The sequence below is a fragment of the Bubalus bubalis genome, chromosome 4 (genome assembly GCF_019923935.1).
Source record: "Bubalus bubalis isolate 160015118507 breed Murrah chromosome 4, NDDB_SH_1, whole genome shotgun sequence".
Classification (NCBI taxonomy): domain Eukaryota; kingdom Metazoa; phylum Chordata; class Mammalia; order Artiodactyla; family Bovidae; genus Bubalus; species Bubalus bubalis.
Window position 1 is genome coordinate 45,166,271 of NC_059160.1, and position 10,913 is coordinate 45,177,183.

Consider the following 10,913-nt stretch of genomic DNA (forward strand, 5'->3'; position numbering starts at 1 on the left):
AGACGGAGCACTATTGGCAAAGGCCCTCACAGTCTATTGATGGCGGGTCGTCCTTCACAGAGCCCAAGGCACAATGTACTTAGCCATGAAGGACTCCACGGATAGGACTGGGTTTGTTTATCTAAGGGAGTCAACAGAGAGGATGGGATTAGCTCAGGGTGGGGCCTGGTGGGCAGGTTGTGGGTTTATCTGAGCAACCCAGATGTAAGGGCGTTCACTTTCCCTTTTGCTTCTCCAGGTATATCTGGGCCCAGAGGGGGTGTGTGGTTTATTGCACAGCTGGTGGCTGCATCTGCAGAGCTGAGAACAACTGGATCTTGTTCACACTCGGCCAGAGGAAGACTCCTGGGTGAGCAGGGGAGTAGGACCCCGCCCATCTCCCCATCCTCAGGACAACTGCCTGAGAAAAGGATGATTGTCACTAGTTGACAGAAGAAGGAAACAGAAGCTCAGAGAGATGAGGTCATGACCAGAGGGGCAAGTTAAGCAGGGGCAGAGCCTGGATGTGGGGGCAGGTGTGTCTGAGGGCTTCCTCCCACCCCTAAGGCCCCTAAATGGTGTAGAGGGAGGGCGACACTTGCTCAGGTGGGCTCAGCTCAGGAAGTGGACTCCTGAGATGTGAGCGGTGACCCCAGAAGGAAGGTGGGTGTTGGGGGTGCTCAGCCCTTTGGGAAATCTGGAGGAAGCAACTGGGGTAGAGGACAGGAGAATCAAAGCCTCTACTCCTATGGTCTGGCCACCTTGAGGCTGCCCCCAGGGTGCTGTGCTGAGGTTGATGGGGGAAAGGGTTCCTTTTGAGATACAAGGATTCCAGGTTCATCACCACCCTGTCTCTGAGTGCCTGCTCAGTGCCAGGTCCTAGAGGGAAACTGAGGCCTGACACGGGAAGGGCAGGAGACCAAGTGGGGAAATGCAGGGCATTGCCTTCCTCTGCTCTCTGGGTCTTCAACTCAGGGCTGCCCATGATGGTTGATCATGTCTGGGGAAGATGGTCCAGATGGAGGAAGTGAGAAGGGCTTACTACGCAATGTCTGCATTATGATCCTGGTTTTGCAATATTAAGATACAAAGTCAAACTGTAGACACATTAGTGTAACAGGAGGGGTGTAGGCTTAGATCTATGTGTTTAGACAGGCAGAGATAAACTTAGGAACTTTGGGGTAATTAAAATCATATTCCTGGGACTTCCTTGGTTGTCCAGTGGTTAAGACTACCTGCTTCCACTGAAGGGGTTGTGGGTTCAGTCCCTGGTTGGGGAATTAAGATCCCACATAGTGGGCAGTGCAGCTAAAAAAAGAAAAAAATAAATAAAAACAGAGTGTACAATTGGATCAGTTAAAATAAAATAAAAGAAAATTACATTCCCTACTTACATACCAGTGTCAGAAGGCCTGGACTTGGCCTCTACCCTGCCCATGGAGAGCTGTGTGACCCTCACAAGCCACCTCCCCAGGGAGTGTTTGTTCAGTTCTCTTACCCATTTTTAAAAGCTGATTTCAGTCTGCTCATATGGGTTTGTAGCTCCTCTGTGTGTTGGGAACATTCACCTTTATCCTAAGTATTGCAGACATTGTCTCCAGATCTCTTGCATTTTGATTTGGTTTACGGTGTCCTTAACAATTTCTAATTTTTAAGAGGTCCAATGATTTCTGGAATTTGTGTCTTGGTGAGACAGTTTTCCTCAAGTTAGCAGTATTTTTCCAGTATGTTTTACATAATGTTTTCATTTCTTCCAGTATGTTTGTAGATTTTTGTTTCATTCTGGTTTACCTTTAGGTCCGTTTAGGTTTCACTAATTGATTAGAGCTTTTTGTTTCTTCTTCCTGTTTTTCTTCCGCCTTGTACCTTCTCCCTCTTTCCTTTTTTCTCCTCCTCCTCTCCTGCTCTCCCAAACTCCCTACCTTCCTTCCTGCATGTCTGCTGCTTTATCTCCTTAAAGCAGGATTTACTTAATAGGTTCCTACTGCAATCAAAAAGGAATACACTGTTTTTTCTCTGCCTTAAAAGGAGCCTCCAGGGCAATAAGGCATTATTCAGATTTTAGCAGGAGCCCATGTCTTTCCACAATTCTCTCTTCCTCTTTCTCCTGCTGTAAAAATATCATGGCTGGACTAAGGAAACATGAGGAAGTACAGGTGTTTCCTGCCACCTGAAAGTACAGTACAGCTTTCCTACAAAAGCTTTCCTAAACCAAGCTGGCCTAGTGTGAAGACGATATAGGCCTCACTTCACATTTTGCTGGCAGAGGGTGATCTTTTGGAAAGCAAGAGACTCCCATAAATGGAAACACTCAGAAATCAGATGGCCCTCTCTGTCAGAAAGAGCTTCTATCAAGACAGATAAGGAAAACAAATGGAATTACCCAACAGCAGGTAAAAGAGGTGTGGTGCTGTGTCTTCATGAAGCTGGTTGCTTCATGTCCCAGTAATGGGTCCCACACCTCGTATTCTAGCCAGGCTGTGCCTGGGAGGGTGGAGGGAGCCCTGGAGGACCTGGAGCAGGAGGAGCAGCAGAAAAGAGACAGGCCACCTGCCCAGTACTGGGAGTTGCAGAAACTCCACACAAACAGACCCGCAACCAGGAAAGTGCAAGGTTCCAGGGGGGCCTGGAGAGGAACTGAGGGAGCCAGCAGAGGGAGGAGGCTTTGGAGTGGGAACTCTAATTACAGGTAACATTTCACCTGGTGAGGCAGGTGGGGAAAGGCTTTGCAGGGGGAGGGGCAGCCTGAGCGAAGGCCTGGAGGCTGGGGAGGAATCAGAGTCCAGGCAACAGGGAGTCCTCCAGGGCCCCTGGTCCAGGCCCCGTGGAGTCGGGAGGGTGCGGAAGACAGGAGTAGGAGCATCAGGAGGGCCTGGCGATGGGCTAAGGACTCTGCACTTGATCCTGCTCTAAACCCTCCTTCCCTGCCCAGGGTGGATAACTTGCAGCCACATGGAGGGAGATGTTTGGTGAGAATCTCTGCCCACATGGAGGGGAAGCCTCTGCATCTGCCTATATAGTTGGCGGGGAGTCTTTTCAGGGTTCTCCTCTCTCCCACTGATAGGATTTTCGGGCAGTGACCAATCAGAGGCTAACAGAGGAAGATGCCCTGGATACTAATCCAGCAATGAAAGGACTGTCCAGCATCCACACCCAGCTGAGGCCACAGACAAGGGTCAGGACCAGGACAAGAACAGCAGGAAAGGATGGAAGGATGAGGTGGAGGGTCCAAATGCATTTTCAAGTGTTTGGCATCATCCAGGATCAGCCCTTCCTGCCCTCACCTCCTCCTCTCTCTGCCTTGGCCCTTGGTCCTTGTGTTTCCCAATTTCAATTGGCTGCCCTGGCTCCTGGGGTCCTGCAGCTTCGAGGCAGAGAAGGAGGCAGGGGACCAGCCAGTTCTCTCCCACGTGCCTGGAGACGGGCCTGTCTGTGTAAATTCTCTCCCATCCACACAGTCAGTGCCCACAGCCTCCGTCACCAGGCATACTCTCTAGTAATCAAGCTGATGGTTACTATTCTTGAGGGGAACCCTGGGCATTGCAGAGGGAAGGTGATAGAAAGAAAGATTCTAGGATCAGGGCTCAGGTTAGGGGGTTTGGGGGAAACTCTAAGGAAGTTGGGCCACTCTAGACTGGATGCTGTAGAGAATGGCAGGGGCAGTTTTACCAATGATTGTCTCAGTAACTCTATCTACTGAGAGGGGAGACTGGAGCAAGTATAAAAGTGCAATTGGTAAATAAAAGGTAATCATAATTATCAGCCAAGGGAGTGAGTGTGAAGACTCTGGGTTCCTGTCACCGCCATCCCTGCTTTTTATTTATTATTATTGTTAGCAGCAAAGTGAGAAGAAGCCAGGTATGGGATCTTGAGCCCAGAGAGTGGGTGGGATCCAGTTCTCCATGAAGAAGGTTTCTGACCTTGGGCAAATCACAGAACATCTATGCTTCAGCTTCCTTAGCTGTAAACGGGGATACAGCCGTACACACCTCCTGGTTATCAGAACAATATGGATTATAATTTATAAAGTCTTAGGGTAACTACCAGTGCAGAGCAAAATCAGAAATACAAGCCACTCTTACGAGTAGCAGTTACTGTAACTATAAGGACCTTTACTATCATTTCAGTCAAGTCTCAGGAAGAATACTTAAATAAGTATTCTTTTTCCTTCTTAAAATACTGCCTTAGTATAATTAACACACTTATTTTCTCATCTCCCAACACAAGATTATCATAACTGGAACCAAAAGAAGTTCTCTCTATATAAAGATCTGCTGTTTAAAAAAATAACAGAGATAAGACAAAGGATGTACACCATCACATATGATATGTGTGAATATAAATTTGTACAGTTTCTTTGCATAACAAAGTAGATTAAGTATGAAAAAATGTTGTTAGGTGTTGATACCCTTGGATCTAGTCATTCTACTTCTAGGAATAGCTTAATGAAAGAATCTTAGATGTAGGCAAAGTTTTATGCAAGAAGAGTGTTCTTTGCACTACTATTTACATAAAGAATTAAAAACAGCCTGAAGTCCAACAATCAGGAGTCGACAGCAAAGATGACACCATTCAGGTCCTCAGCTGAGCAGGGCAGGGCTGCAGGGATTGGAGTAGGGCTGGTGGGAGTCCAGAAAAAAGGTTTGTGGGATAAAGGCTATTGTAGAAGCGAGGAAGATGTGGGCCGTGGGAGCTACAGCACCGGGGACTTTATCAAGGCAGAGACTCGAGCACAGGGTACATGACATCATTTTGCAATAAAAAGAGTCATTTTCCGATTAGCATGCATCCACAAAGAGACATTTTTGTACATTAAAGCAAGTAGAGCATAGTCATCACAAACCTGGAATTTGGATCAGAAAGACTTGGGTTCAAGGCCGGGCTCCAGCAGAAAACTTGGACTGACTTAAGTTTACGTGAGTTTCAGGAGCCTGCACGTCATAGACAGTGGATCAATATCACCTATTACCAATTAGTAACAGAAGCATTCCCAACCTCATGTAATTTCCAGAGGATTCCCTTCCTACCTGTTCTTATGTCTCTGGTTTTATTGCTCCTATAACTTCTCAGATGGCTCTCTCCTGTCTGATTATCCTCTCCTTGTACCTCAACAGGACAGCAGAACTGTGACTGGGGAGGATGGCGGGAGGAAGAGTAACTTTCCTTAACAAGTGATCTGCAGAGCCCAGGGGACAGAGAACCACGCTGGGTTAAATCCATGGTGGCACTGGTGGCTGTCCCAGGGGAAACCACCCAGGACCTCGCCCTCGCTGCCCCGAGTCACTACTCACGCGTGATCAAGCCCACAATCTGTTTTCTCTTCCCCAGGGTGAAACGACACCTCCTTCCAGCCTGACACGGACGGGTGAGCTGAAGGGAGATCTCTGAGACCCTGCTGCTGCCACCATGAGCTCAGAAGATCCCAGGGACCGCTCAGGTAGTCAGCCACCTTGTCTCTGGCAGGTTCCTACTTGTGACCCAGAATTGAGGGTGGTGGCTCCAGGCCAAATCAACCTGCCCAGTAATCAAGAACCAAGAAAGGCGTGGATAAGCATCCCCCGAGAGGCCATGGGGAGTCCCCTAACACTTGGTGGTCTGTCCCCACAGCCTCTTTCCTGGTCCTCTCCTCAGGGAGCCACAGACAAGATGCTAACTTCCTCCCCCTGCCTCCTGACCCCCAGCTAAGACTCAGAAGTGAGGCAGGGCAGCCCATGGAGGGGTGTGGGCACAGCAGAGGAAGTCTCCAAGGCCAGGTGGGACAGGGAGAGGAGGCCCCCTGGAGCATCTCCTGCCCTCTCCCTTGTTCCAGGCCTCCTGTTCCCAGACCCTGGGGTTTCAACACAGAGGCTGTTTCCTCCACCTCTCGCCCTGCTGCCCACCCAGCTGCTCTGTGAGGGTCAGTGGACTCTAAACTGAACCCCAATCTGGCCTTTGCTGGCTCCCACACCTGCCTCCCAGATCTGGAGCACCTTACCTGACCTAACCTGTAAAATGAGATGAATATTTCCCTATGTTGTGATGAGGACCGAATATAATGTGTGTCCATGGCCTGGGCCAGGGCCTGCCACATAGTAGGTCCTGCCTAGTGCCATGCTGTCCCCTCTACTTGGAATGTGGTAGTCCAAGTAGGAACCTCTCCCCTTGTCTAGAATCCCCTCTCTCCTGTGCTGTGCTAGGGTACCTGCCCAGTGCTCCCATATATAAACACCTGATTACTAGGTGACTGCCTCAGGCAGGTACCAGTTCTCTTGTTCTCAAATGCCCATGCAGACAACCAGGTGCTCAGTTATTTCCTCCACCCACACCACCCTAATCAGTCAACACACAGATCTAGTGCTGTGGGTTTCCTCCATGTGAGCCCTGTTCATTTCTCCCCTAGTGATGCATGAGAAAAAGAAAACCTAAGAACACTTAATACTTCAGGGGAGAGAGAGAGAGGAAGAGATCTGATGACTCTTCATTTAATAAGGACACTGATATTACTGAATTAAGACCCCACACTTAAGGCCTCATTTCACCTAATTACTGCCTTAAAGCCCCCAATCTTCTAATACAGTCATTGCAGAGTGGGTGGGTCTGGACATTAACTTATGAATTGGGGCTGGTGCATACAGTCCACCTGAGACCCCAGATAAATCCATCAACAGCATGCCAAAGAATACTGCTCAGAAAGGTGAACTTTAACCACTTATACTCGATGTCATTTACATCACACCATAGTTTATTCAAATCTTCAATGTTTATTTTTCTGTCTAGAGAGCCAAAGCTTTTTTGAGGATGTCATTGAGTATTTCCGGGAGAGTGTGAGATGGGAACAACTGCAATTCCTGCTCACTGAAGACAAACCCTGGAAGAATTTTGTGATCGAGGCCGATTTGTCCAGGTAACAGTGCAGGTACACCAGGAATGTCACCAACATGCCCCCAGGAAGATTCTCCCAGGATAGTTTCCTCAAGACAGATCCTACGGTTGGGGTGAGGATGTTCCTCCTCAGGATCCTATGTGGAATGTTTCCTCCGTGTTATTTGTTAGCATTAAATGACGTTGGGCTGAGAAGAGACAAAACCTTCAAGGAAGGGCAGGTTATATGACCTTGGACAAGTTACTGAACAACTCTCTGCTTTATCCTCTGTTCAGTTTTATTGTGAGGACACTGAGATCATGCACACAAGTGCTTTTCATAATTGCTGACACAGAGTAGGTGCTCAATCAATCTTAATTTTAAAATAAGCTTGTTGGGAAGAATCAGGGACCTTCTTCCTGGAGATGAGAAACAAGAAGGACTTCCTTTTGGTCAAGCCAGAAAATTCATTTTGTGTTCATGGGGATTCCAAGTAGAACTCTTTCATTCCCCATCTTAGGAATTATACCAACATTGCAGGTTCCTGCTGGCCAAAAAGGCATAGAGGCTGGAGGGGAACTGGTTGGACTTGGTGGGATCCTGATTCTAGCCCTGTCCAACTCTGGGCCTGTGAGTTTAAGACTTTGAGTCTCAGATTTGTTATGTGTTATGTCTCCAGTGGGAATACTAATTTAATCTGATGGATTGTAGTGATGGCCTCAGAGTGAACTGCAGAGTCAGAGGTGGGGAAAAAAGTGCAATCATCTCATCCAAAGGCCCAGGCAGGCCTGGACCAGGGTCAGACCTAGGGGTCAGGGTGGAGCAGAGGGTCCAGGTTGGAGGACTAGTAGGCAGGCTTGGGCAGCAGGGCCAGGACTAGAATGAGGAGAGTAGGCCCCAAGGACACAGAACTGAAGGGGCTGTGACTCTAACAGAAGTCCTGGGAGTGGGAGAGTGGACATTTCTTCTCTTCCTGACGGGATCCTCTCAAGCTGGGCTAGAGGGCCCTGGGTGACCATGTCCTCCACACCCTGCCTGGTACCTGGATTCTCACTCCATCTGGGACCTTCTTATAATCTACGTGGAGCCGCCCTGACAGCGGGAAGGCCGTGTGGCTCAGTGAGCCCTCCAGGGTCATAGTAAGTGGCTGCGATTGTGTGTCATTTGAGCGATTCTGAGGAGCCTCACGCATCCCCACCAAAGAGGAAAACACTTCCTCCACCAGCTGTGCAAGTGCCGGTCTCTTCAGGCTCAGCCGTTCAGATGGGTGTTTGGTTTCATAATGTTTCATACTGCCTTGGGGTGCAGGCTTATGAAGCTGTCACAAATTAACATGTGACCCCTGAGAGGTCAGTGGTGCTCAGTGCTGGGTCGGGAGTCAGTGAGGTGGGCTGGAGGAGCCACGGTGACAGGGCTCACAGCAAATCTCCTGCTTCCCAGTCAATATGGGCAGTGGACAGACCCAGTGTCCTTCTGCTGAGAAGGCCAAGGGTATCAGGCTTGGGTGAGAGCAGATGCCAGGCAAAATGATCGTTAAAGGTAATAGCTGAGTTTTGATTAAAAAATAAATAAATAAAATTCTAGGCGCACAGTTAGCCAATCTGAAAAGTGTGAGGGCACAGTCCTGGGACTGTCCTTACATTTCCCATCAAGGGCAAATTTGGGGGATCCCACAACCACCCTCAAATTCTAGAACTCCATAGAAGGATGCACAGACTCACTTAAAGCTTTAGGATTCCAGTTATGGTTTATTACAAGGAAAGATGCAGTTTCCCATCAGCCACAGAGCAGAGTCTGGGCAGGTTTCACACACGAAGCTTCCATTGTCCCCAGGATGGATTATTGTCCTGGATCCAGTGTGGCAGGACACATGGAGCACTGCCCACCAGGGTGCTCACCCTATTTAACAAAAAATTACCCTGACCTGTCATCTCCAGCCCCTCCCAGAGCTCAGACTATTGCCCTAGAGCCCAGCTCCTCCAGAGGTCAGAACTGATACCACGTGACCCAGAGGCCCATCACATGTCAACTCATCAGACTGTCCAGTGGCCAAAGTCCCAGGCAGACAAGGACATTCTTATCAGCCAGAATATTCTTCGGGCCTAGGGACCACATCCTAGCAGCCAAGAGCAAAGAACAAGAGGACTCTTCACTATACACTAAGGTCCTTGAATGAAGGGTTTTCTGTCTAATCCCAATTCTCTTTGTTTATCTTGAAGTTCCTATTTTACACACATTCTGGAAGTGATGGTATTGGTCTGCTTTGAGCTATCTTTATCAAATATCTCTCTTAAGTTATAGGTATCTGAAGATGGCCTTTGCTTATGTATTCCATGTCTGAATAAGTACATGAAGCACTAACAATATACAAATGAGTGTTTAAGGTTGGAAAAATTTTTACATTAGTAAAATTCTTGTGATTTACAATAAAATCTCTGTGGTTTATGCAGGATAGAGCTTGTTGAGCCTGTTTCATAGACAAGCAAACTGTCTTTCTAAGGCTTTAATGTTCATTGTTACAGGGAAGAGGCAGATGTACTCCGTGAATATCTGATCAAGCTCCAAACAGACTTGCCTGGGGAGGTCCAAGACAGGCTCCAAAAATACCAGCAGGAAAAGGAGAGATTTTTGAAAGAGTTTCCTCAGGTAAAACAGAAGCTGAAGGAGAGCATAAGAAAGCTCCGTGAGCTCGCAGACGATGTTGACAAGGTGCACAGGAACTGCACCATCTCCCATGTGGTAGCTTCCTCCACCGGCATTGCGTCTGGCACCCTGAGAATCCTTGGGCTGGTTCTGGCACCCTTTACAGCAGGCCTCAGTCTTGGACTCTCAGCCGCTGGAATAGGGCTGGGAGCAGCGGCTGCTGTAACAGGTTTGTCCACCATGGTGGTGGAAAATGTAAACACGTCATCAGCAGAATCCCAGGCCAGTCTCCTTGACATAGCCAAAATAATTTCCTATGTAAATGATCTCTACCAAGTTAAAGATTTTGGGAGGCATATTTGTGGCATCAGGGTGGCCAGAGGCAACTCTCGATTAGTAGCCACTGCTCAGCGCTGCATAACCACTGGGCGAGACTCTCTCCGAAGTGCCCAGCAGGTGAGTAGATATTTCGGAGCGACTAGACCAGCTCGCATTGGGAGTGGAGTCCTGTCAGGTTTATTCATGGCGCTGGACGTGTATTCCCTGGTGAAAAACACACAGGACTTGCAGGAGGGGGCAAAGACAGCATCAGCTGAGAACATGAGGCAGAAAGCCCAGGAGCTGGAGAAGGAGTTGGAGAAGCTCACCTGGATCTATGAGAATCTGCAATAGGGCCCGACTGGGCCACCCCTAGAGCAATGCAGGGACCAGGGATGTGTGCAGGGTCAAGGGGAGAAACCACTTATTTTGGACTGAAGAAGACACTGAGGGCAGAATAAGGGAGAGACAGGGAGACTAGCAATGAGAGACCAGGACTAGGGGAGCTTTGAAAATGGGAGAAAGCCAAAGTAATCCAGCACAAATAGCAGAGCTCCTCTATCACCCTCCCCAGGGTCTGATATTCCAGCAAGAAGTGTTTCCCCTGGTGATGGTCTCTAACTCTACTTCTCCAGCATTAACTCACCTTTGAACTCAGTGGGTAGTGACTTGTTTGTTCCCACGTTTTATTAAAGTATAGTTGATTTACAATATTGTATTAGCTTCAGGTGTGTAGCAAAGTGTTTCAATTATATGTGTATCTGTGTTCATATTTATCCCTTTTAAATTTTTTATAAGTTCTTCAATTCAGTTCAGTGGCTCAGTCATGTCTGACTCTTTGAGACCGCATGAACCACAGCATGCCAGGACTCCCTGTCCATCACCAACTCCCGGAGTTTACTCAAACCTATGTCCATTGAGTCAGTGATGCCATCCAACCATCTCATCCTCTGTCATCCCCTTCTCCTCCTGCATTCAATCTTTCCCAGCATCAGGGTCTTTTCAAATGAGTCAGCTCTTCATATCAGGTGGCAAAGTATTGGAGTTTCACTTTCAGCATCAGTCCTTCCAATGAATATTCAGGACTGATTTCCTTTAGGATGGACTTCTTGGATCTCCTTGCAGTCCAAGG

The 10,913-nt window shown here is 48.2% G+C and overlaps 1 protein-coding gene across 1 annotated transcript; it reads left to right on the plus strand.

Moving 5' to 3' along the window:
- Positions 1-235: 235 nt before the first annotated feature.
- On the plus strand, positions 236-10,492 carry LOC123333071 (apolipoprotein L3-like). The gene is made up of 4 exons (XM_044940632.1): positions 236-349; positions 5,308-5,416; positions 6,736-6,862; positions 9,343-10,492. Exons 2-4 carry the CDS (start codon positions 5,386-5,388, stop codon positions 10,133-10,135), a joined length of 951 nt encoding a protein of 316 aa, XP_044796567.1. The 5' UTR covers positions 236-349; positions 5,308-5,385; the 3' UTR covers positions 10,136-10,492.
- The last annotated feature ends 421 nt before the right edge of the window (positions 10,493-10,913 follow it).